At 32.4% G+C, this 27049-nt stretch overlaps 1 protein-coding gene across 2 annotated transcripts in view; it reads left to right on the plus strand.

The window, feature by feature from the left end:
- LOC134681129 (pre-mRNA-processing-splicing factor 8) overlaps positions 1-25137 on the plus strand; it is a 35756-nt gene extending 10619 nt beyond the window's left edge. For both annotated transcript variants that reach the window (XM_063540577.1, XM_063540578.1), the window contains exons 9-39: positions 740-930; positions 1708-1827; positions 2212-2401; positions 2858-2977; positions 3571-3705; positions 4192-4401; positions 4798-4914; positions 5356-5472; positions 5811-6064; positions 6626-6945; positions 7699-7886; positions 8492-8656; positions 9597-9670; positions 10121-10267; positions 10902-11229; positions 11739-12073; positions 12551-12643; positions 13350-13485; positions 13963-14262; positions 14745-14891; positions 15429-15589; positions 15814-16243; positions 16717-16845; positions 17276-17464; positions 18100-18198; positions 18452-18645; positions 19524-19905; positions 20670-20810; positions 21735-21874; positions 22761-22963; positions 23583-25137. In XM_063540577.1, the coding sequence (XP_063396647.1) occupies positions 740-930; positions 1708-1827; positions 2212-2401; positions 2858-2977; positions 3571-3705; positions 4192-4401; positions 4798-4914; positions 5356-5472; positions 5811-6064; positions 6626-6945; positions 7699-7886; positions 8492-8656; positions 9597-9670; positions 10121-10267; positions 10902-11229; positions 11739-12073; positions 12551-12643; positions 13350-13485; positions 13963-14262; positions 14745-14891; positions 15429-15589; positions 15814-16243; positions 16717-16845; positions 17276-17464; positions 18100-18198; positions 18452-18645; positions 19524-19905; positions 20670-20810; positions 21735-21874; positions 22761-22963; positions 23583-23737 (5910 nt within the window). In that variant the 3' untranslated portion in view covers positions 23738-25137. The remainder of the gene's footprint in view (positions 1-739; positions 931-1707; positions 1828-2211; positions 2402-2857; positions 2978-3570; positions 3706-4191; positions 4402-4797; positions 4915-5355; positions 5473-5810; positions 6065-6625; positions 6946-7698; positions 7887-8491; positions 8657-9596; positions 9671-10120; positions 10268-10901; positions 11230-11738; positions 12074-12550; positions 12644-13349; positions 13486-13962; positions 14263-14744; positions 14892-15428; positions 15590-15813; positions 16244-16716; positions 16846-17275; positions 17465-18099; positions 18199-18451; positions 18646-19523; positions 19906-20669; positions 20811-21734; positions 21875-22760; positions 22964-23582) is intronic.
- Positions 25138-27049: the final 1912 nt, after the last annotated feature.

A 27049-nucleotide genomic window follows, 5' to 3' on the forward strand; every position in this document is an offset into this window, starting at 1 on the left:
CACACAAACAAGGTAAGACAGTTACACACCTGATCATTCAAACAAAATACAGACACACAAACTAGGTAAGACAGTAACACACACCTTATCAATCCAATCTCACACAGACACACAAACAAGGTAAGACAGTTACACACCTGATCATTCAAACAAAATACAGACACACAAACAAGAAGAGGTCAATAATGATGCTCAAACAAGACATCAAAACTGATGAATTTAAATCAAGTTTACAGACAAAGATACCTGTTCCATAAACTCACTGACATGCTTATAGACATACATACACATTAGGTGGTGTTACAATTTACAAAGTCTAAAACTAATTTTGCAAAGAAATCTGCTCAAGACAGTGCTATGGGCTGTTGTAAACTTGCAGTGAGGTGGAAGTTTTTTTTTTTGCTCTGTGTTAAAGGCCTCACTGTGACTTTGAGATGCAGAACAGCAATAAAAGCGCTGTTCCTTTGCTTTTTGTGTGGTTTTTTTGTTGTTATGCATGTACTTATTTTGTGTCATGGATAGATACCCCATATACAATGTGTACATACAATTTTATAGTCTCATTATCACAAAAAGGTAAAGATACTGTTTTATCCAGCTAAAAACCTGACAATCAGTGTAGATGATGCTTACACATTTCTATAAATGATGTTTTGAGTACTCCATTATTTTCTATTGGAAAAAAAATGAATGCTATCAGAATGTCACATTAACTTGAACATCTGTTTTATCTATACAGGGAGGAGAGATATTACCAGAAGATGATGAGGAATTTGAGCTACCAGAATTTGTTCAGCCATTTATGAAGGACACACCTCTTTACACGGATAATACAGCTAATGGTATAGCACTGCTGTGGGCCCCTCGTCCATTCAACATGAGATCAGGACGCACTCGCAGAGCAATAGATATTCCACTAGTCAAAACATGGTCAGTTTTTAAAAAAAATCTTCTTGTCAAGAAGGGCTGAATAATTAAAAAAAAGTTTTTTAAGTTTGACAATGCTTCTTCTTATTAAGGTGGTACCTAACACTACAGGGAGATAACTCTGTAAAGTCGGCTTAACGTTTTAATTACGTTGTGTTGTAAAAGGAATGTTAAGCTTCTCAATGATCAAAATTGTTACATAACCAGTGTATTTTTTCTGACAAAACGGTTGGTTAAACTTTTTTAAAAATTTTATTTTTTTGTAAAAGTGTCAAAGTAAATACTTTGACAAAATTTTATGAAAATTAAACGAGCCAAATTAATTTTAGTGAAAGTGTTAGGTACCACCTTAAATATTGTATGTTGTATTGATTAGATTCAGACAGACGTCAAATTTGATATTACCATTTGATGAAAAAAATTGTATTGTCTTAATCAATAGGGAGCATAAGGAAAGAAGAGGACGTTTAAATTGAGCATACTGTGTTCAGCCGCCGCAGGATCTTTAGCAATTGTTGAAGTTTCTATTTCTGTAACAGAAACAGGACATATTCTCTTAGATCAGTCCAAATTGCTGCCAGTTCAATATTGTACTGTGTATTGAGAAGTCTTGCATGTGTCTAATTTTCTCTTTGTTCATGACTTTACTGTTCGTCTTAAAGAATTTTACAAGAGCATAATTCGCAAATAATAAACTTGCCAATAGACTTCCAAAACACAAAACAAAACCCCTTTGCAAAAACAATAATATTAAAGTGTATTTTTCTATTTGTAATACAGGTATAGAGAGCACTGTCCAGCCAACATGCCGGTCAAGGTCAGAGTGTCCTATCAGAAGCTTCTCAAGTATTATGTACTCAATGCTCTCAAAAGTAGACCACCAAAGGCTCAGAAGAAAAGGTAGGTCCAAAGTCCATAGAGGCCTTTGTAGATTAAAAGTCTTCTGTATGATGACACGATATAAAGTTTGTGAAGTTATGGAAAAGCAATAATGTGACAACAAAGGGATGTTTTTAACAACCTTGACTGGCTATACAGCCCTTGCATGGTCGGGTTATAAAAAATTGTGAAAAAATGGCCATGCAAATTGAAGTATTTCTAAAATCTTCAATTTTCAGAGTTCCAGTTAAAACTTTGTACTTCATTTAAAGTTTACAATTTAGAAGTTTTCTGTTTCATGATTTATACCATTAGAAATTAATTGGGAATTTTGTAAAATAGCAAAAGTTACACGAATACTCAATGAAATTTCAAGTTGTTTATTATTTCATTATTTTTTTCCAGATACCTGTTCAGATCTTTTAAAGCAACAAAGTTTTTCCAGCTGACACAGTTAGATTGGGTTGAGGTTGGATTACAAGTCTGTCGTCAAGGTTACAACATGTTGAATCTGCTGATCCACAGAAAGAATTTGAATTACCTTCATTTGGATTACAACTTCAATCTGAAACCAGTCAAAACTCTCACTACAAAGGTAATTTACCTATTTCAATTCAGATTGAAATATTATAGATAAAATTGATTATTGAAATTGGGTTGATGTCAAGGAGACAACAACTGGATCAAAATGCAGAAAATAGCCACCAATGAGTTTTCTATACAGCGAAAAATTCCCGTACCCAGACATGGGCCTCAGCTGGCCCTTAGTACTAGTTCAGTGAAAAATGGACGTCCAACTTAACTCAAAAACATATAAATGAACTAAAATTAAAAGACATACAAGACTAACAAAGGCCAGAGGCTTCTGACTTGGGGAAGGTGCTAAAAAGTGGCTGGGTTAGCCATGTTTGTGTGATCTCAACCCTCCCCTATACCTCATAGCTAATGTAGAATAAAGAAACACAGCAATATATTTCTATATTGAACAAAATTATCTATCTAAATTTCATAATCTTGTATCTATGCATCTGTGTTTATTTTATTTTTTCAGGAAAGAAAAAAATCCAGATTTGGTAATGCTTTCCATTTGTGTCGTGAAATCTTAAGGTTATCCAAGTTAGTGATTGACAGTCATGTACAGTATAGACTGGGAAATGTGGATGCTTTTCAGGTTTGTTTAAATCTCAAGATAGATACCAAATGATTGAGGACAAAACATTTTGGACAGGGAGAATGTAACCCTTATATAAATAGGTCATGTACAATATAAACAAGAAAGTGTTGATGTCTGCCAAGATTGATATAAATATATCTTTAGAGAGAAATGTCAAGGAAATTAGGTTCATATGGATATGTTTTAATTTTATATGAGGTTTCAGAGCATGTTAAAAGAAGGAATAGATCAATGAATGCATACAGTTATTACGATATGAAAGATTTCATTAGGAAGTATAAAAAAGAAGATGTGGTATGATTGCCAATGAGACAACTATCTACAAAAGACCAAAATGACACAGACATTAACAAATATAGGTCACTGTACAGCCTTCAACAAGCAAAGTTAGCTATAAAAGGCCCCGATTAAAAAGTCACGGAACAATCATTTATTTGTTTTTCAGTTCATATTTTCTCTACATTTTGTTTTTATACTAAGCTGATATTTATCTACATTTTGCTTTACAGTAAGCTGATAGTTACTCTACTTTTTGTTTTACATTTATCTGATTTTTACTTTACAGTTTGTCTTTACTTAATGTTTTACAGTTATCTGATGGTATACAGTATGTCTTTGCCCACGTAGGACAGTTAACAGGAATGTACAGATATAAATATAAGTTGATGAGACAGATCAGGATGTGTAAAGATATCAAACATTTAATCTACTACAGATTTAACACAGTATGTATTATTAACTACCGGCTATTCTTTATTTTTTTTGTGGATTGAAAGGATGGGAATCAATATTTGACATGATTCTTTACCCAAAGTCTTCATACAAGCTTATAAATAAAATTGTGTGTAATTGAACATTGGAATTTATTGTACACCTATACATAAAAACTGCAGAAAATTTGGATCCCACAAATAAAAATGAATTCAAAATATATGTAACATAATTGCAAAAATTCTTAATGCTAGCTGTAAATACACAATATTTATCAGACCATCTCACAGATTTATCATTACATTTATTTTTATGTTTGTATTTTTAACAAACCCAGTCAATAACTGATTCATATGACATAATCAGGAACTTTAAGAAAAAGAATCCAGCATAATGTTTCTGTAACAGCTAGGCAGTCTCATGAAACATGTTAAACTATCATGGATATTTTGCAAATTATGAAAATCTGTTTGGTTAAACTTATATTTGTTATATTTCAGGGTGCTGTTGGTAAAGGACCAGGATGTGGGTTCTGGGCTGCTGGTTGGAGGGTGTGGCTGTTCTTTATGAGAGGGATTACCCCTCTACTTGAGAGATGGTTAGGCAACTTGTTATCCAGACAGTTTGAGGGACGTCACTCTAAAGGTGTTGCCAAGACCGTGACAAAACAGAGAGTTGAGAGTCACTTTGATCTGGAGTTAAGAGCAGCTGTGAGTAGGATTTAAGGATATTTTCAGTGGATGTCAGGAAATTGCAAACAATGGATGATTAAAAGTTTAATGTAGCTTGGAAAAAATATGAATATATTTGTATGAGCTTTTATATGAAGAGGAAAGGAGGTCTTTATGCTTTTCTCTATTTTGATAGCAAGAACGAATAAATTGTGTATTACTTGACAAACAACATGTTTTTATTCTGAAATGAAACTTGAATATTTTTTCCTACCATGCATATCTTATCTTTCTTTAAAACCCATCAAATTAAGCCAGAAGTGCTATTCTACATTTGCTTGTAGCTGTATAGTATATATGCATTGGGATTTACTCAAACCTGTTAATTAAATTGTTAAATTTCAGAATATTGTATAGTATATGTCTATATTTTAGGTAATGCATGACATCCTAGACATGATGCCAGAAGGTATTAAACAGAACAAGGCAAGAACTATCTTACAACATCTGAGTGAGGCTTGGAGATGTTGGAAAGCTAATATTCCATGGAAGGTAGGTCAATATAACTTTACCATTTCTAGCCGAGTTGGTCCAAGTAAAACATCGAATGGTTATTTAGCACAAGCTCTTTTCATTATGGAGTTGTTTAAACTGTTGTATGTCTATGCAACCAGGTCATTTGTATCTGAGTCACTTTAAAGCTAACAAATATTTCCAATATATATATATAGATGTAAAATTATATAGAGATGCTGATAGTGTCTTTCAATTGTAGAAAACCATCTAATCACTCTTTAAAGTCTTAGATTACAATGTTAAAACTTTGTGAAGTCTTTAAACCTTTAACTATCTGTATACAAAATTTTTACACATTTTGAAAACTGAATTTTTTCTTATGGATATGTATTGTTTTATGTTCCTAATATGTCAAAGCCAAGGCTGATTTTTGGACTAATTTTTAACATTATGCATATTATATTTTATTATTTATAGGTTCCTGGTTTGCCTATCCCTATAGAGAACATGATATTGAGATATGTCAAAGCAAAAGCTGACTGGTGGACAAACACAGCTCATTATAACAGAGAGAGAATTAGAAGAGGAGCCACCGTATGTTATATAAACACAAACTTCCTTTAACATTGCTTTAGTATTGATATAATATTTATAATGTATAAGGATTGAAGCAGTGTGTTTTAATCACTGTTCAAAAATCAAATGAATTCATAGTTGAATGAACAAATAATGTAAACCAACTTCAAAACATAGTGTTTAAGCCATATTGCAGAAAAGAAAACAATCGTAAAGTAAAACATTACTACACAATACCACCAATAAGTTGCTTAAAAGGATTAAAATGACAATTTCTTTAAGTTTAAGTATCTGGTATAGCTATCTCTTAAACATAAATTTGATTTTTCTAATTTTGAAATATATGGTTGTTTTAGGTTGATAAGACTGTTTGTAAGAAGAATCTGGGTCGGCTGACACGTCTATATCTGAAGGCTGAGCAGGAGAGACAACACAACTATCTAAAGGATGGACCCTACATTACAGCCGAGGAAGCTGTGGCTATCTACACTACCACTGTCCATTGGCTGGAGTCCAGAAGATTCTCACCCATTCCATTCCCTCCATTGTCCTACAAACATGACACTAAACTTCTCATTCTGGCTTTAGAACGACTAAAAGAGGCTTACAGGTAAGGTCTTTATAATGTATCTGCCATATTAAAAGTACTTTATATATTGGAAAATGAATAAAACTAGTGTATCAGTTGTGGGTGGGGGGGCAGCCGGAGGGAAATTGTTGCCCTTGTCCGTCCCTAAGTATGTCCCAAATTGGTTTCAGTTCTTTTACTTTAGTGTGCCTCAACTAAATGTTATGAGACTTGAATACAAAATGTGTATTACCACAAAACAAGGATCAAGTTTGATTCTGGGTGGTTCTCTCTTCGCTGTTCTTGAGTTATGCCCTTTTATAATCGTAAATTCAAGCGGGCACAAATTCTTCATTTATTTGGATCCTATTCCTTAAGATTGGAAAAAGAGAACAATAATTTGCTAACAGCTGCAAAAGCATAATTGTGCCTATCCATTTAATACATATTCAGGTCGCATCCTCATTACTTTTGGACAAAAGAACAATTGTTTTATATAAACATTATTTTTACTGTATAATGATTCATTATGAACATGTGAACAAACGTCTTTTACAAAGAAACAACATTACTGATACTTTTTTCCTATGTGTTATATTTCAGTGTTAAAAGTCGGCTGAATCAGTCCCAGAGAGAAGAATTAGGACTTATAGAACAGGCCTATGACAATCCTCACGAAGCCCTGTCACGTATCAAACGTCATCTTCTCACACAGAGAGCATTCAAGGAAGTGGGTATAGAGTTCATGGACTTGTATAGTCATTTGATCCCTGTTTATGACGTGGAACCACTGGAGAAAATCACTGATGCTTATCTAGATCAGTATCTGTGGTACGAGGCTGACAAAAGACGTTTGTTTCCACCGTGGATAAAACCAGCTGATTCAGAACCTCCACCATTACTAGTATATAAATGGTGTCAAGGTAAGTGATTAATACAGTTATATTTGTTTACTTATGTCATACGAGGGAAGGAAGAGGATACGTTGGAAGATGTTTACATCCCTATCATGCTAGATGATGATGGGTTGTTGTCTCATTGGCAATCTCCTTGTAATATATTTAGAGTAAGGTTTCTACCTTATCAAGTGCATGAGTGTTTGATTCTTACCATGCTTACTTAATGGTGTATGAAATTGAAATTTGGAAAAAATATGGATAACCTTTATACGATATATGGTTTGAAGGAGGGAGGGGAAGAGTCACACTAATTAGTTTAGGATCTGACAGCATAAAGAATTGACATTTATCTTATTTATAACCCTTAATACATTCATTGTACCCCTCTTCAAAGAAGGGAATATTTAGTTAACTGTCTTGTCAATCCATCCATCTGTTTTACAAGTATCAATAATCTACATATGTCATGTATGTATTAATATTGAGAATAGAAATTGGGAAAATGTCAAAGAGATTACAACCTGACCAGATAACAGTCGAAGGCTTCTAATCGGTCTTTAATGCAGCGAGAAAATTCCGCACCAGGGGCTGGGCCTCAGCTGGACCCTTAATAAAAGAATGTACTAGTGAAGTGAAAATATACATCATATTAAACTCCAAAACATATAAAATGAATAATAATTAAAATACATACAAGACTGTTGTTAATGTAAACAACACATGCAACAGAATTAGTATGTAATGACCAGAAATAAACATTATTTGTATATTTAACAGGTATTAACAATCTACAAGATGTGTGGGACACAGGTGAGGGGGAGTGTAACGTTATGATGGAATCATCGTTTGAAAAGATGTACGAAAAGATAGATTTGACTTTACTCAACAGATTGTTACGTTTAATTGTGGATCATAACATCGCTGATTATATGACAGCTAAGAACAATGTTGTCATTAATTATAAGGTAAATATTGTTTACAGTTGAAATTGATCGATCCCTTTATTTCTTTAATTTCCATCACCTCAAAGAAAAGCTTACTTCAGCAATATTGTAGAGTAAGCCATGATAATTTATGCTTTGGAAACCTTTTGGTCCTTAGAATGTTAATTACTGGAAACTTTTCTTTGTAAGTGCTATATTGTCAACATTTCTCATTAGAGTTAAATTACTGTGAAATTATTGTGATTTAAGGAAAAGCATGTATATCTATCACATACCACAATGTCGGTTCTGATTATTGCAATATTCACCAAGTTGCGTTATTACATTGATAAAAACCAAGCAAGAATTTCTGAATTAACTGCATGTCAGCAAAATCTCCTAAAAATCAACAAATATTTTTTGGGGAGCTTTAATCCTTGGAAATTTTAGTGATATGGAATATTCCATTATAGTAGAGGGGAAAGTTGACTATTGTGTCTATTGATCTATTGACAGATTGTCTTTCTGAAGAAAATGATCTGGCTTCAAAATTATCTATCTTAATAAATTATCAAGAAAAGCCAATTATCTTGCTAAACCAATTTTTCTAGGTAAACAACATGAACAAGTTATGAATTGTTTTACAGGATATGAACCACACCAACTCCTATGGTATCATTCGAGGTCTACAGTTTGCTTCCTTCATAGTCCAGTATTATGGACTGGTGTTAGATCTGTTGGTCCTTGGTCTTCACAGGGCCAGTGAGATGGCTGGTCCACCTCAGATGCCTAATGACTTTCTAACATTTCAGGTATGATTACACATTATGATTAATTACAAGTTTAGAAGTTTGTGGTCAATCATTGTGATCTAAATAATTTTTGGTTGCCACAGAATGCATGAGTGTAGGTAAAGGTAATATCTTTGAGTTAGTTTGCATGCTAGTTTAACTTAAATGTCATTATTAGGTTAGGTATTCTATCCTCCTTTAAGAGTGAACTGGTACCATAAAAAAACAATCTGATTGTAGGACTAGACTACTCGAAAGGAGGGTACCTAATATGATAATGACTTCATGGTTCAAGCTAACCAAAGATTCTACCTTTACCTACACACTCAATGCAATTTTCTATAAAAAATTTCTGGCTAACATTGAGTTACAGATATTTTATCTTCAAATTGATTTTCTATGACTATTTCAACATCTAAGAAAATGAGAAAGAAATCTGGTGTTTATGGTCTCTTTTCTGACACCTTGACGGAGACAGGATATATTTCAAAGTAGATAAAAATGTGTTCTTTCTTGATATGATGTAGATATATACATGTACATTTATCCTCTTCTTTGATCTACAAACATAAATATTGAACTAATACTGTGGATACCAATTTTTGTGGATTTTAGAAAACTTTCATATCATGGATTTTTAATGTTGTGGTTTGCCAAAGCTTAGATACAAGCCTATAGAAAATTTGTAATCTGTGGAACACTTAATTTCGTGGTTCACCTTTACCCATAAAATCCAGGAAAATTGTAATCCAATGAATAATAATGATTCCACAGTAATGTGCAATTCAAACAAATGCAACATGGAATGAGAAATCTAATCAGTATTTTTTTTTTCAACAAAAGAATGATCTGTAATTGGAAGATTTATATGAACACTGAACAAGTCAAGGCGTGTTAAAATATTGTTACAACACAATTAACAAATTAATTTATTTATGTTTGTCTAATTTTGTTATTCTAGGACGTTGGTACAGAAAGCAGCCATCCAATTAGATTATATTCAAGATATGTAGATAAGATTCATCTCTTCTTCAGGTAAATATTAAATTGATAAAAGGGGGAGGGCAGTAATCTAAGTGAAGAAGAACCTCTTTTTTCCAGTGAATGGTGAATATTTCAATGTAAAAAAAAAGGGGGGGATTTAATTAAGGAAGAACCTTTTCTGCAGGTGAACATTAGATGTGAAAAAGAAAAGGGGATCTTATTAAGGAAGAACCTTTTCCGCAGGTGAATATTAGATGATAAAAGTAATGGGAGAGAGGTACAGGATTTCACGGTCCACTGAACATAGAATATGATAGTGCTAGTGGGGCATCTGTGTACTCTGGACACATTCTTGTTTGTTGTTTGGTTGCTGTCTTATTGACATATACCAAAATGATCTTTATTGATATTGACTATATTTGCAAGATTCTCAATGAACAAAAAAAGATTGTTTGCTCTTAAACATGACTCATATTTCAATAAATGTCCTCCTCGTTTCAGATTTTCAGCTGATGACGCTAGAGACTTGATACAAAGATATCTAACAGAACATCCTGATCCTAACAATGAGAACATTGTAGGATATAACAACAAGAAATGTTGGCCAAGAGATTCCAGAATGAGGCTGATGAAACATGATGTCAATCTGTAAGTATATCTGGTAATTGCGATTAGTTGACAACTTTCTATGATTTTGTATCCTAGATTGATCCCTTCTGTTTCACTGTCACAATTTTGTTAACAACTTTGAAGTCACTATATGTAATTAAACCTAAACTGTCAAACCCTTTAGCTTAAGTTTGTGTTGCCTTAAAAATATAAAAAAAGAAGATGTGGTATGATTGACAATGAGACAACTCTCCATTAGAGACCAAAATGACACAGAAATTAACAACTACAGGTTACTGTACGGCCTTCGACAATGAGCAAAGCCAATACCGCATAGTTTGCTATAAAAGGCCCCCTGAAAGTCCACTTTCAAAAATAAAAGTGAACTATGTTTAAATATCTTGACTGATTTTAACAAAATTTAACAGATTCTTTATCAGGAAATGAAGTTGTGTATCTGTTATGTTATGATTAGGGTGAATTTTTGTTTCCTATATAAACGAAATACAGATTCAGTGCTTATTTTATTTGGAGATGACAGTCAACACATGTCCTTTGAATATTCAAATACTTTCATTTTTGATTGCCAGAAATTTTATCAGCACATTTCATGGAATATTCTGTTATTTTTTTAAATTAACTGTATATTCATATCAACTCTCTTTTATTTTAGGGGTCGTGCTGTGTTTTGGGACATTAAGAACAGGTTACCGAGATCAGTGACAACCATCCAATGGGATGGAAGCTTTGTGTCTGTGTACAGTAAAGACAATCCTAATTTATTATTTAACATGAGTGGGTTTGAATGTCGTATCTTACCCAAATGTCGTACAACAGCTGGTGAAAATAAACAAAAAGACGGTATCTGGAATCTCCAGAATGAGGTCACGAAAGAGAGAACAGCTCAGTGTTTCCTACGAGTGGATGACGAGTCCATGTCACGATTCCATAACCGAGTCCGACAGATTCTCATGGCTTCAGGGTCCACTACTTTTACCAAGGTGAGACAATATTTTCATTAGTTGGCAACAAATTACAGAGAGTGTAGAAAATACTTAAAGAGTAAAAAAAATGATTCCAGAACTTGAAATTGAGTATTTAACATTACACATACTAAAATTGCAAATAGTCAAAATCACAAAATCAAGAAGAAATAGTTAAAAACAATTTGTATTCCTGAAATAAGAATTAGTACATGTGCATAGAAACCTTATAATTCAATTTGAAACACCCAAATTCCAACAATAAGCAGATTTGAAATGAATTGTCACCATAAACAAGCAATGAAATTGCATACCACATCTTATTTATATATAAAAAAAGAAATACATGTAACAGATAAATTAACATCTAATTGACATTTTGTGTTGGGTTTCCTCTAGTTAAACTTAACCCAGTACTGGGAGTACAAAACTTGTGATTGAAACACCAAATCGATTTTGATTGATTGATGAGTACAATAATCTTGTTCCAAACCTGACTATTAATAATTATTAATTCATCATTATAGATTGTCAACAAATGGAACACAGCATTGATTGGATTAATGACATATTTCCGTGAAGCTGTTGTCAATACGCAAGAGTTATTAGACTTGCTAGTCAAATGTGAAAACAAAATCCAAACACGTATTAAAATTGGACTAAATTCTAAAATGCCTAGCCGATTTCCTCCAGTTGTGTTTTACACACCTAAAGAGTTGGGAGGATTGGGAATGTTGTCTATGGGCCATGTATTGATACCACAGTCAGATTTACGATGGTCCAAACAGACTGATGTGGGGATCACACATTTCAGATCAGGGATGAGTCATGACGAAGATCAGCTGATTCCTAACTTATACAGGTATGACATAGTAAAAGATTTGTAAAGGCCCTGTAGACAAGGCTACTTGATTATAGGCTGTGTCCTTAAATTTACACTGAAAATCTTACATATTGAGACAGATAAGGCCGTAGATGGGTATTAGAATCTTTTTCTATAAATAAATAGAAAATTTTAAAAGTTGGGATACAACAACCTGCATATATCTATTAAACCTGAAATGTAAAGAGAATTTCTTTGATGTTTGTATTTTCAACCAGCTTATGTCCATCTTAATTTATTGTTTAGAATAACAAATTTATTGTGTTTAGATAGAATGCAATAAAATACTAAGTATAATTAATTGAAGGAAAAAAAACCGTGTAGAGATATATTCATTAAGGTAGAGAAGCAAACAAACTACTATTTAAGTAAGAACCCCCCTCCTGCTAAAAAAAATAAATCTAGAAAATTTGTATTTATTCAGAGAAATAATAATTATATATTTATATATTGTAGATACATAATGCCCTGGGAAAGTGAGTTTATTGACTCACAGAGAGTATGGGCTGAGTATGCATTGAAAAGACAGGAAGCTAATGCACAGAACAGGTTAGTTCATCATCACTTGTGTTTAATAAATATGAGGGCATGTTTAGAAATAAATGTAAAGACATAGTATGCAAAAAGCATTTAAGAAAAAATAATCTTTCAGCATATTTTGTGATTGGTTGTTTTCTCCTCAAATATTTATACCCCCCCTTTAAAAAAGAGGGGTATACTGTTTTACCTCTGTCTGTCCTTCCGTCAGTCAGTCCGTCCGTCCCATGAATATTTTTCGTCGCATTTTTCTCAGGAACTATAATCCAAGGATTTCTGAAATTTGGTTTCATGGTTTATCTAAGTCAGCTATACCGTGTGATGCGTTTTCAGATTGATCACTCAACAACTTCCTGTTTACCGAACACTTGTATGATTTTACACATGATAGCCAAGTTGAAAATTTTCGTCACATTTTTCTCAGGAACTACAATACAAGGATTTCTGAAATTTGGTTTCAGGATTTATATAAGTCAGCTATACCGTGTGATGCGTTTTCAGATTCATCACTCGACAACTTCCTGTTTACCGAACACTTGTATGATTTTTACACTATTAATATTATCCACTTGCGGCGGGGGTATCATCAGTGAGCAGTAGCTCGCAGTTTCACTTTTTCATTCATAATAGATAAAATAAGTTGGGGGTTAGAGTATTTCATGTGTTTCTTTAATAGTTTTAAGTAAATTGTGAGCTTCATTGTCAATTAATTTTGTAGACGTCTGACTTTAGAAGATTTAGAGGACAGTTGGGATAGAGGTATTCCTAGAATCAACACACTGTTCCAGAAAGACAGACATACACTGGCCTATGATAAAGGGTGGAGAGTCCGAACAGAATTTAAAGCATTCCAGGTACTTTTATGATGAGGTCAACATTTTTATGAGGAAAGTGTGCTGTGTTTGGAATAATTATGTCCTGAAGCAGGCATATCTAGGAGCATGAAAAATAATTATTAGAATACATTACTGGTAAACTCTTTACCTCAGATTTTCTTTTTAATCAAGGACTTCTGGATTATAGGTGGAATTTTGATTTTTCATGAAGATTGGGACTTTTGTGAATATGTTTTGATTGGTGATTTCCTTCTGAACACAGAATTTGAGTACATACTTTTTAACCTCTTCCTTTAATTTGGAAGCAATACAAAATTTGTAAAGTTCTTTGATTACCATGATTACACATTGAGTCCAAAAGAAATGTTGCAAAGTAGAAATAAATTTTGATAAATTTATGAAAAAAATATCTGATTCAGATAATTATCTGATAATGTTTTATAAGGCTTGCTTTCATCGTATGTTACATTAAATTGACATTTTTTTATGATGCAGGTATTGAAACAGAATCCATTCTGGTGGACTCATCAGCGACACGACGGAAAATTGTGGAATTTAAACAACTATAGGACTGACATGATCCAAGCATTAGGAGGTGTCGAGGGAATCCTGGAACACACACTGTTTAAAGGCACGTACTTTCCTACGTGGGAAGGTCTGTTCTGGGAGAAAGCCAGTGGATTTGAGGAGTCTATGAAATACAAAAAATTGACAAATGCACAGAGATCTGGTCTGAATCAAATTCCAAACCGACGATTTACTTTGTGGTGGTCACCAACAATAAACAGAGCTAATGTAAGATTTTATATAAGATAGAAACAACTTTGTTTTTTTAGGGAAAAGATAAAATATTTTTATACTTGTACAAACACAATAAGTTTTTTTTTGTCAATTTAACAATGATGCAAAAAATGAGCTACATAACTCATTAAATTTCAAACCACTACAAAATGTGAAAATAATATACATAAATGTACAAACTATTACGTATTGTATGAGTATGAAGATTCTTAAAAGAAAAATTAAAAGGATAGGGTTAAGTGTGACAACCAACCCATAATTATCTTATATAAGGGTGGATTAATATTTATATTCATTAAAATATAGGTCAAAATTCAAAGTAAGAATATCAACCCTTCTACAATGAGGCAATAAATAATGATGTTCTCTATGATTGCTCTCTGTATAGTTTCTGTCTGAGAAATATATATATCTAAATGAAAACCATAGTTCTTTTCGTCAAGATAATTGACAGATGTATAACATTATAATTTCAGGTATACGTAGGTTTCCAGGTGCAGCTGGACTTGACTGGTATTTTTATGCACGGTAAAATTCCTACACTGAAGATTTCACTAATCCAAATATTCAGAGCTCATTTATGGCAGAAAATTCATGAAAGTGTTGTCATGGACTTGTGTCAGGTTTGTGATTATGTTATTTGAGTTCCACACCATATTAGTTGTTTAAATATTTGTTTGTAATGCCCTCTGTATGAATTAAAGGTAGATTTTTTATCAATGACAAATGCAAATGTCATCAAATTAGATTAATCGTTGTTTGTTCAACACCAAGTGGCACAAACAGATGTGTGAACAGGAGTGTAGCCAACTAAAATTGCTACATTTCAGCTCCATGAATATAAACTTCTACACAGTATGGAGGTTTACCTGGATTTAGTCTTGAACCAAAGAAACCCTCTTGTTCAATTGTAACGATACCTATGCATTTTGATCCTCAATTCAATGGTCACCTCTGATTGTAAGGCTAATTTTCTTTCGTTTCAGGATGACCTATATATCATGGTTTTATTTAACCCCTGGTTCTGTTCTTAATATTTTTGTCTATTGAGAGGTTTGTTTTGTTTTTATGAATGACTATTTTTGTTTCATTAGAACTCTCTTTATGACAGACTTTTATGAATGACTATTTTTGTTTCATTAGAACTCTCTTTATGACAGGTATTTGATCAAGAACTGGATGCTTTAGAGATAGAAACAGTACAGAAAGAAACAATTCATCCCAGGAAATCATACAAAATGAACAGTTCATGTGCTGATATACTCCTGTTTGCTGCTTATAAGTGGAACGTTTCAAAACCATCACTGTTGGCAGATTCTAAGTAAGTGTAAAGGGGAACAGCTCAAAACCATCACTGTCAAAGCATTCTAAGAAGTATAAATTTTGTGTCCCAAAGTAGAATAGGGGATGTATTAGAAGAACTAGATTTAGTGTTGATATTGTTTGAAATTTTGTATGAAAAGATCATTATTTTTTATAGGGAATGTCTGTAAAGGTTGGAACTTATCTTGTTTTTAAACTAATTTGATATTTTGACTTTTATAGAGACGTAATGGATAACACAACTACCCAGAAATACTGGATTGATATACAACTCCGATGGGGTGACTACGACTCTCACGACGTGGAGCGTTACGCACGTGCCAAGTTCCTGGACTATACCACAGACAACATGAGTATTTATCCTTCGCCTACAGGAGCTCTGGTTGCCATTGACCTAGCCTACAATCTACACAGTGCCTATGGTAACTGGTTCCCAGGGGCCAAACCACTGATCCAGCAGGCTATGGCTAAGATCATGAAGGCTAATCCAGCTCTGTATGTACTGAGGGAGAGAATACGTAAAGGTCTACAACTGTATTCCTCCGAGCCGACTGAACCGTACCTGTCATCACAGAATTATGGAGAACTGTTCTCCAACCAGATCATCTGGTTTGTGGATGATACTAATGTATACAGAGTTACAATTCACAAGGTATGTCATGTATATGACTATAAGCCCTTGGCTTTGTATTATTCCAGCTTACTAAGTCTCATACTGAATAGTGGCATATTTCTTTATTTTGAGATATTTAAGATTGGCTTCTGCCAAGTCTCGTTCTATATATTACATGTTTCTTCTTTAAGTTATTAAAGATTCGCTTAGTCTCATTCTGAAAAGCAGATGATTCTAATTCAGGGTCATGTGAGCTGAGCTTAAGTTCAGATTGCTAAACATCTTAAATTTATAGTTTGTATTGTTACAAGTTAGATGAATTGTAAATTCTCTATAGGTATTGAAAAAATGGCTTATAAGAAAAATATTGTTATTTTTGCATCAGTAAAAAAGGTCCAAAAGTTTAATTTACCTTGAGAAATCTGGCTTACAGAAATTTTAACTGTACGAAATTATTTCTGATGACACTATAATGTATCCTCTTATTATGAACATATTTGTTTTCTTTTCAGACATTTGAAGGCAATCTAACCACCAAGCCAATTAATGGAGCTATTTTTATATTCAATCCACGAACAGGACAGTTGTTCTTAAAGATCATTCATACATCTGTATGGGCTGGACAGAAACGTCTTGGACAGGTAATTAGATAAAAAAAAAATTGAACATTATGAGGTCCACATACTAACTTCACAGTTCTATAAGTAGTCCTCAGTCTAGAAAAAAAGGCTCATACATAGAATTATATGTCGACAATGTGAATGTGCTGTATACTGGTACCCAGAAATTTTTGTGGTATTTTTTTAATATGAAAGTTGTGACAACATAGGATTTGCAAAAAAAAAGAATTCACAGCTGAAATTTTAATAGCATTATTTGTATGTTGCATTTTATGAAATTCCATAATAAATCTTTACTTTTGTGGTCCCTCGTTATACAACCACAATAATTCATGCTTGCAAAATTTCGGACATTACTGTTTTTGTTTTATGATATTTAAAAGATCTACATAAATTATATCTGTCCCTCACTATCTACACTGATTACATCCCTGTCATTTTCCTAATGTAGTTGGCCAAATGGAAGACTGCAGAAGAAGTAGCTGCCTTGATTAGATCCCTTCCTGTGGAGGAACAACCTAAACAGATCATTGTCACTAGGAAAGGCATGTTGGATCCATTAGAAGTACATTTGTTAGATTTCCCTAATATTGTCATCAAGGGTAGTGAACTCCAGCTACCTTTCCAGGCCTGTCTCAAGGTAGGTTATTAATTACCAGTCTGGTGATGCAACATTTTATTACTCCAAGTGAACTCTTGTTCTCATGAATATAAAAGTCATTATGACAACTATGCAACCATTAGTTATGAGTCAAAGTAGATATAGGGTAGACGTCAATAAGACATATCGATTGCTGTTTTAACGCCACATTTCGTGGCAGCTAGTTTTTATTAGTGGAGGATGCTGAGTGTTTGGAGAAAACCATTGACCCTTGATAGGAAAATTGATAATCCTAGTCAATTAAGATAGGAGTCGAGTGATCACACACACACAATGCAAGTTTGAACTCACAACCTCATAGTTGACTGGCTAGTGATTACAGTAGTAGAACAATTTAGACCACTTGGCCACTCATGCCCCAGCACATCAAGGAGAAGACATGCTGTTTGAAGGAATAGGCAAGTGTCTACAATATGCCTATCACTAAATTGCCCTGAGATTATAAAAAAGAATTGAAGAAAAAACTGAGGTATATTATAAACATTAGAATAACAAAATTACTACATTAGACTGTAGACAACCAATTATGAGTTTTTGAACAGAGTAAGATCAGAATGAAGGAAGAGATCAGGTACTTCCCAGATTTTAATGTTTGTATTTTTATGTTTTTACAGGTAGAAAAGTTTGGTGATCTGATTCTAGAAGCTAAAGAGCCACAGATGGTACTATTTAATCTCTATGATGATTGGTTGAAAACTATTTCATCTTATACAGTAAGTATTTGTAATATGATTTGCAATTATTAACCTTGACAGTTCCAGGTCAAAAGTTTTGACTAAACTTGAAACTTATAATTTATCTAGGTAAACTAAGTCAAAATCAACCAAGATCTACTTTCAATAAAAAATGCAATACTTACTAACAGCTAGTCTTTTTTAATGTTTACACTCATCACGCTCAAGATGGTTAGAACTCATCAGCCATTTTTCATAATCTGACGAAAAAAAATTACTCTTTAATTTGTAGGCTTTCTCCCGATTAATTCTGATTCTGCGAGCCTTGCACGTCAACAATGATCGTACTAAGATCGTATTGAAGCCAGACAAGACGACCATTACTGAACAACATCACATCTGGCCGACTCTGTCTGATGAGGAATGGATGAAGATTGAGATGCAGCTTAAAGATCTCATTCTGGCTGATTACGGAAAGAAAAACAAGTAAGGACTGTGCAATTAAAATATGAAAAATACGCTTTATTAGTTTATTGGGTGCCAGAAACTTTTCTGGATCAACCTTAATTAGGAACACTTGCAACTAAAAAATTGTAAGCCAAGGATCTATAAATACCCAAAAATGTAAGGAACTATATGTCTAGATAAACTCATCATATCCAGGATCAAAATTTTGCATTTACCCCAGACCTTATTCTTGCTGAATATGTAAAAAAGAAAAATAAGTAAGGAATGTTCCATTCAAATAAGAAAATTACATTTTATTAATTTGGTGAGGTGGAAACCTTTCTGGATCAACTTTCATCAGGAATACTCAAAACTCAAAAATTTTAAGCCAAGGATATATATAAAACAGGCTATTATTTGAACTTGGAATTATTTTTAATTATGGAATTTGCATAATTTCTAGTGTTTAAAATTTAGTGATAAATTCCATGTTTATTTGGTATTATAGTCTTTTGAGGAGTTATAACACTTTCCATACAATGTATTTTGGTTAGATAGTGTTGTGCGCGGCACATTACATTCTATTGAAAATATACTATTTTCTTTGTAATAGAAAGTGTTGTGCGCAGCACAGAACATTTCAGTACAGAATAAACATGGAATATATTAAAAAATTCAATAACAAGAAATCAAGCAAATTCCATAATTAAAAATAATTCCAAGTTTAAATAATAGCCTGTTATATGTAAAGTTCTGCCATTTGCCATTTCAGAATCAGAAGAATTCTGGGTAATTTATAAAGAAATCATTCAAATTGGTTAACAATGTTCAAAACATTGAAAAGTCTATCATTATTACATGTAGGCTTTATTTAGATTCTAAATTGGAGAATTGACACTAATTCATTCTTTTTTCAGTGTGAATGTAGTTTCTTTGACCCAATCAGAAATAAGGGACATAATCCTTGGTATGGAGATATCAGCACCATCAGCTCAGCGTGTACAAATTGCTGAAATTGAAAAACAGACGAAAGAACAATCACAACTTACAGCAACAACAACACGAACAGTTAACAAACATGGAGATGAAATTATTACGTCCACAACCAGTAATTATGAGACCTCAACATTCTCTTCTAAAACTGAATGGCGTGTTAGAGCAATCTCTGCCACCAACCTCCATCTGAGAACTAATCATATTTATGTCTCTTCAGACGATATAAAAGAGACGGGATATACTTATATTTTACCAAAGAATGTTCTGAAGAAGTTTATTATTATCTCTGATCTAAGAGCCCAGGTGAGATATCAAACTTAACATTTATGATCAGTGCATTGGTGGTGGGAGCCAAGTCTCTGTGTTGAAGGCAGCACTTTGACTTATAATGATTTACTTTTACAAATTGTGACATGGCTGGAGAGTTGTCTCATTTGCACTCATACCACATATTTTTATATCTATGTATATTCAAAAGGGGTAAAATTTCTTCCACTCATTAATTGTGCTTAATAAATTACTTGAATGAATGTTTTAGGAATTTGCAAGATTTCAGGATTTTCACCTGTTTTGTTTTATATATTCCTTCATATGATATGTATGTATAATTGGTACATTTTGTATGTTCACCCATAATAGCATTCATAGGAATCCATGGGTTATGGTTTTGTACTATCTTGGTATAATATGCTGTTTATGCCAAAACAGCAAAAATAAATCAGCTATAAATATTACAGTGGTGATTCTATTCACACATTCACAACTATTGTTAAAATGGACTCTCATCTGTGAAACTTTACTCAGTACTCAGGAGAACAAATTTTGAGCTCAATACACCAAATATAGCATTTTGATTGGTTGAACTCTGGGACTGAGTACGATAATTGAACTCCGAATTTAATGACCACAAGGTCTGGAGTCTTAAAAGAGGATTTCTTTATTACATTTTTTTTGGCCTTCTGGTTTGTTATTAAATTTGTTAAATCATCTTTAAAATATTAAATTCTGTATATATTAAAATATGAATTATATCTGAGTTGAAAAAGAATGTCTCTTCTGCTTTTTAGATTGCTGGATTTTTATATGGAGTTAGTCCCCCTGATAATCCACAAGTGAAGGAGATTAGGTGTATAGTGTTACCACCACAATGGGGAACTCATCAGACCGTTCATCTACCAAACATTCTCCCTGAACATGAATGTCTTAAAGTAAGTATGGATAATAATCCACAGAAAATAATTGATTGTATGGGAGGGTCAGATGTCAGAGCTATAAACAAAAATAAAAAAATCAACTGGAGCATGAAAATTCTACTAAAATTATATATGGAGTTATTTCCATTGATAAAACTTTCAGATGGGAAATCCTCTTGTTTTGTAACAATAGAACAAAAACTTTGTTTTTTTAATATTTGGTTTAGAAAACACACTCATATTACATTAGTTTATACATGTGCCTTTTTTCAACTTGAACAAAATGAAAAAAAATCTCAAAACATGATCTGAAAAAAGAATAAATTAACTGTTTGTCTTAATTACCTCAGATTGTATTTTTTTTTTATGAAAAGAATTTATTGAGCTTTCTACTGTAATTAAGTAGAACATAAGAAGAATTGGTTGTATACTCAAAAGAAGCAAAAGCCTTAAACAAAGTTTAATCTTGAATAATGATGTTATTTAAATCTTCTTGAATTGTATATTAAGGATTTACTTAGTTGAGTTTAGGTGAAAATTAATTAATCAAGAAATTAAAATTGATACTTTAATCTGGTAGAGCATTCTTTAAGGACAAAAATCAGCTAAAAATATTGATAGGTCATGGACCTCCTTTTTGGGATATTTGAGATTCAAAATATGGCGGGAAAAGTGTCTCAGACTTTTACCTTATATTTGCATTGCCAAGATTTCGGTCTCAAAACAAAACTAAGATATCAAGAATCTTCTAAAATTTTGGTAAATGACCTTTCATGAGCTATTATTAAAGTCTTATATGAAAAAATAAATGGGTGTTATGGCACAAAATATTTTACATTGTATTGTATGGAAAAACGCCAAGAAGTCTGAATATATGTCATAAATTCCAAAACCTCACCTAAGTACATCCTAATGTGATTTGTGATTGATTTTTTGTAGGAGATGGAGCCATTAGGATGGATTCATACACAACCTAATGAATTACCACAGCTGTCTCCTCAGGACATCACCACTCACGCTAAAGTCATGGCTGATAATCCGTCATGGGATGGAGAAAAGACTGTCGTAATAACATGCAGGTAGGCTTTTATTTATCAAATCGGCTCACAAAATCAATTTCTGCAGGTTATGTGTAAACAATACATGTAATCTATATTTTTTTATGCCTCACCTAGAGTTATAAGGTTTTTTTGGTCTGCGCATCTGTACGTTTGTCCGTCATTCTGTCCTGCTTCAATTTTAAGTCCAAACACATGTTCCCTATGCACTGATCATTCTAATTTTAAAGCCAAATTTGAGTTTTGACCCCAATGTCAAGGTCAATTGAACATAGATAATGATAGTGCAAGTGGGGCATCCATGTACTATAAACACATTCTTGTTTAATATAAATTGAGATCAAAGATAACCATGAAAATCCATCTTATATTGTTATAGGTGCAAACATGTACATAATGTATGTTTACTTGTCAGTTTATTTTGTATATTATTAACAGTGTTTTGTGGGTCATATCAATAGTTTATTTAGATGTCATGCAGTCTGGAATACAGAAAAATGTTGATACTTTATATGGAGTCCAGACTGTATTGTTTATTTAAGGAAATTTTGGAGTTCTGAATTATGTTTTAGCACACATTAAATAAAATTTGAGACTGATTAAATTAGGTGCACATAAATTTGGCATCTAATGCCCCTTTAAGAGTTTTTGTCACTTGAGCAGTTCAACAAAACATCTTGAAAATGAAGAAAATTTTGCGTTCATTTATTATTTCAAATTCTGAGGAATAGACTAAAATAAGAAATTAATTATTGTGATTTCAGGAAAATCTGCATACAGCTGTATTTTTCAGACATTTTAAAATTATTGCAATATTCATTCAGTTGCAGTATAAGCATTTATAAAAACATCACAATAATTTCTGACTTTACAGTATATTGATATAATTTCTTTTTCTCTATTCCAGCTTCACACCAGGATCTTGTTCATTGACAGCCTATAAATTGACCCCCACGGGATACGAGTGGGGCAGACAGAACACGGACACTGGTAACAATCCTAAGGGTTATCTCCCCTCACATTATGAACGTGTACAGATGTTATTGTCAGATCGTTTCCTCGGATTCTTCATGACTCCGGCTCAGTGGTCGTGGAATTACAACTTTATGGGTATGTATTACTGATAACACATTTGATCACAGGTTATGATAAGAATGAGGAGAATCTGTTTTATTTACTTTTCTCTCATTTTCATTCTATGTTCACATTTCTTGATCTGTGTGAGAAAATGTGAGGAAAAAAAAAATACATTTTCCTGATTTCTACTGACTTTTCTATTGTGACATCATGAAAAAATGCTACGATGCCTGATGACATCAAATTTAAAGTACATAACTTTCTGAAAATCTTTGTTAAGGAAGGTTTCGATATCATCTTTAATGCATAAGACAAGACCAACAGATTTCAGTAACTTGTGTATTATTTCTCCACTTTCAAAAGTTAAATTTTAAATATTCAAAGCTCAGCAATCCTTAGACTTTAGATTATAAGATTTAACATGAGTGTAGAAATATCAAAACACATAATGCAGTGCTGAAATTGCTTTTTAACCGTGTTGATAACAATTGTGATATGCTGTAGTAATTTATTTGAGTATACTTTGCCTTTCATATCAGTTTATTTGTTATACAAAATGTAATTATATTTTTACACACATTTAATGTCATCATCCTGAAAAACAAAAAATCTTATTTCTGACATTTTACTCATTTAATTTTATTTTATTCAGGTGTTCGTCATGACGCTAACATGAAGTATGAATTACAGCTAGCAAACCCCAAGGAATTCTACCATGAAATACATCGTCCATCTCATTTCCTTAACTTTAGTTCAATGGAGGAGTCAGAATTGATCGGGGCTGATAGAGAAGACATGTTTAATTAGATGTACAATTGTTTAACAAGGACCATCATATTAAATAGATTGGTGCAGACAGACATTAATGATCTTAAAGACATGAGTCTAAATAAACTTGCTGAGGTTTTTTTTTTTAGGAAATCTGGACTGCCGAGAGTAATGTGAAAAAAAATAACTTGATAATTTTTAGTGCTTTTGAAAAATAAGATATCAGTTGTAAAGTATGATAAAGAAGAAACAAGTGTGAATAGTAATGATTTATTTTTTAATGTATTTAATGATATTTGATGATGAATATTGATAGAAATACAAAATGTAAATATTTTATTTAAATGAGTTAACTGTGTATAACTGTAAACGTTAAAATGTACACAAGACCTTCTGATGATTTTTTTTTTACAGACTATTTCCTAAAACTGAATTTTATTTTTGCAATGAAAACTTTTACGTCTATAGTCTATCAGTTTTCCACGGCAGATTTTCTGGTTCAATGATTTTTTTTACTTTATTTAAAGTGAAAAAAGTCTTTTTGAATGTTGCACTGTTGCCTAAACATGTTATCTCTATATTGAATCTGTTTGATGCTGTAGAATAACAACAATGTCAAAATATGTATTCTTTTTAAGTAGATTATAAATCAAAATAATGATTAAAAAATAGTGGAAAATATGAAAGAAAAAAATTGGTAGGAAAACATTGCCTATATTTTTCATTGGAAATGTATGAAAATGTATAAAGATTATTTGAAAGTATTTTGTTGAACAATTTTTGTATTAAATACATGAAGTGTTAATAAAATAGATGGATTAATTGTCTACGGAAAAGGTGTAAAAGTTATTAAGTTTTAAATGACAAAATGACCTGTGTAAAAAAAACGTCTTTCTTTTTTCTTTTTATACCTTAATATGAAATATAAGGGGGAATTTTTATCTCCATAATTATTTGCATAATTTCATTTTAAATGTTGGCATTTACATAAATCTATCAAAGTTTTCTAGACTTTGTAATGACATTACATTTCCTGATTTAAATCATTTAAAACTACTGTCTTTAAACCCTTAACCTTTTAAAAATATAACAGAAATAATCATTAACTATGTTATAAATTAGCAAAGGGTTATAATTAAAACAGCCCTAAATTTTTTCAATCTGTTGAAATGAAGGCATTTTTCAAAATGATTGTAAATTTATGAAATTCATGAAGAACATATATTTATACTTTTGAAAGGAATAATGTGTATTAATGAGATCAGTGTTATCATACTTGATTTTACTGGTCTACATGAATCTTTTATTATAATTCATTAACATCTTGTCATTCATATAGATTGTCATATTTGGATTTATAAGTCCTTATCGTATCATGTTTTTGAAATGGATATTTTCTGTATGTTCAATGTATAAAGAATAAAATTCTGTTTCACTTATTTGTTAAGTGTTATATATAAATAAAAATGAATGTGGGGTATACATCAATGACAAAGATGCAGTCGAAAGTAGTTGTTTGGTCTCGCCAAAAGTAGTTGTTTGGTCTCGCCAAAAGTAGTTGTTTGGTCCCGCCAAAACTACTGTTCAACCAATGAATTTAACCTCTGATGAGTTGAACTAATGTTGATTGGAATTCATGGTTGAGGTGAATGAATTTTATAGCTATGATGTCAGTATGGTCAGAATGGTAGTAGAAACTAAATAACCACAGTGTATGTAGTATACAAAGGGACTATTGTGCTGACAGTCATGGGGTTATCTGAATCAGCTGTTATTGATTACAATTTTCAATGAAATCACATGTAATCACTCATTAATAGTGCATTTTCTGCTTACATGTAATTGTAATGTAATCTATTACAATAGTATATATAATGGTCTAGTTGAGTAGTTAGGTAGTAAACTAAGGAGTTACTTTGCATTATTATATATAAAAGAAAACAGGTAGTATGCATCAGTGAGACAGCAAACAAACACAAAAACAAAAATAGTCAGAAGATATTTAAAGGTCAACAACTTTTGGGTATTTGTTATTACTAGTATTTTGTTTGACACTAATTTGTGGGTTAATCATAGTGTGTAGTGTATACTACTTTTTGAACCTAGGATAGTCACAGTAGCCCTAACTTTGACTTGGAGATTAATACATTTATCTCTCTCTATTCCCATGGAAGAGCTCAGTGGTCCTCTTTGATTACTTCAGCTTCCTCCACCATAGTAAAACTTCCTTGATGTTGTGTAAACTAGGCTAAATAAAAAAAATGTATATAAATTGTATGTAAGTTAGTGACAAGTCGCCATTAATCCTTATTAGGATCAGATGAACCCTACTTTACAAACATGTTCACCTTAAAATCTTTCCATGTATCTGACCTATTGCATACAGTATAAGAAAAACAGACCAAAGCACACAAACTTAACATTGAGTAATGAACCATGAAAATGAGCTCAAGGTCAAATATTTGCCGCATGCCAATAACGATTTAATTTGTTGGGGTAAAAGCTTTTATGACCTTTTTCAAAATTTATAAAAAAGAATACTGGACTGTCCGTCCGTATCACACTTGTGAACAGGACCAACTTGGTGTTTATCCACGTTTTTCCTTGATGAATTTTGAAAAAAAGTTATAGTTGACCCCTCGTTTCAATGTTACAACATTTAAGCAGTGATTGGTGAATACAGAATTCAAGTGGAACACCAAATAAGTGAATTGAAATGATAGACAGTATTGAGTACATTATGGAGGCATCTAAGGCCAAAACTAACAGACATGTGCCGCCCTTGTCAACCGATATAATCATTGTTAAGGGAGCTACCATTTGATCTTTATGGGGGGGCTAGGATGAAAAATTTTGTCCTGCTTTTTTTTTTAGTCGTAATCTCTGTCCTGCCTTTTCATTTTTAGCTCACCTGGCCTAAAAGGCCATGTGAGCTTTTCTTATCACTTGGCGTCCGTTGTCGTCGTCTGTCGTCGTTAACAATTTTTCAAACATCTTTTCCTCTGAAACTACTGAATGGATTTGAATGAAACTTAGCATAATTGTTCCTTAGAGTATCTTGCACAAAGTGTGCGCTTCGTTTTTTGATCCGTCAAAAAACATGGCCGCCGTATCTTAAAATAGAACATAGGGGTCAAATGCAGTTTTTGGCTTATATCTCAAAAACGAAAGTATTTAGAGCAAATCTGACATGGGGTAAAAATTATCATTAGGTCAAGATCTATCAGCCCTGAAATTTTCAGATGAATCAAACAAACCATTGTTGGGTTGCTGCCACTTAATTGGTAATTTTAAGGAAATTTTGCAGTTTTTGGTCATTATCTTGAATATTATTATAGATAAAGATAAACT

Source organism: Mytilus trossulus, chromosome 8 (genome assembly GCF_036588685.1).
Source record: "Mytilus trossulus isolate FHL-02 chromosome 8, PNRI_Mtr1.1.1.hap1, whole genome shotgun sequence".
NCBI lineage: Eukaryota > Metazoa > Mollusca > Bivalvia > Mytilida > Mytilidae > Mytilus > Mytilus trossulus.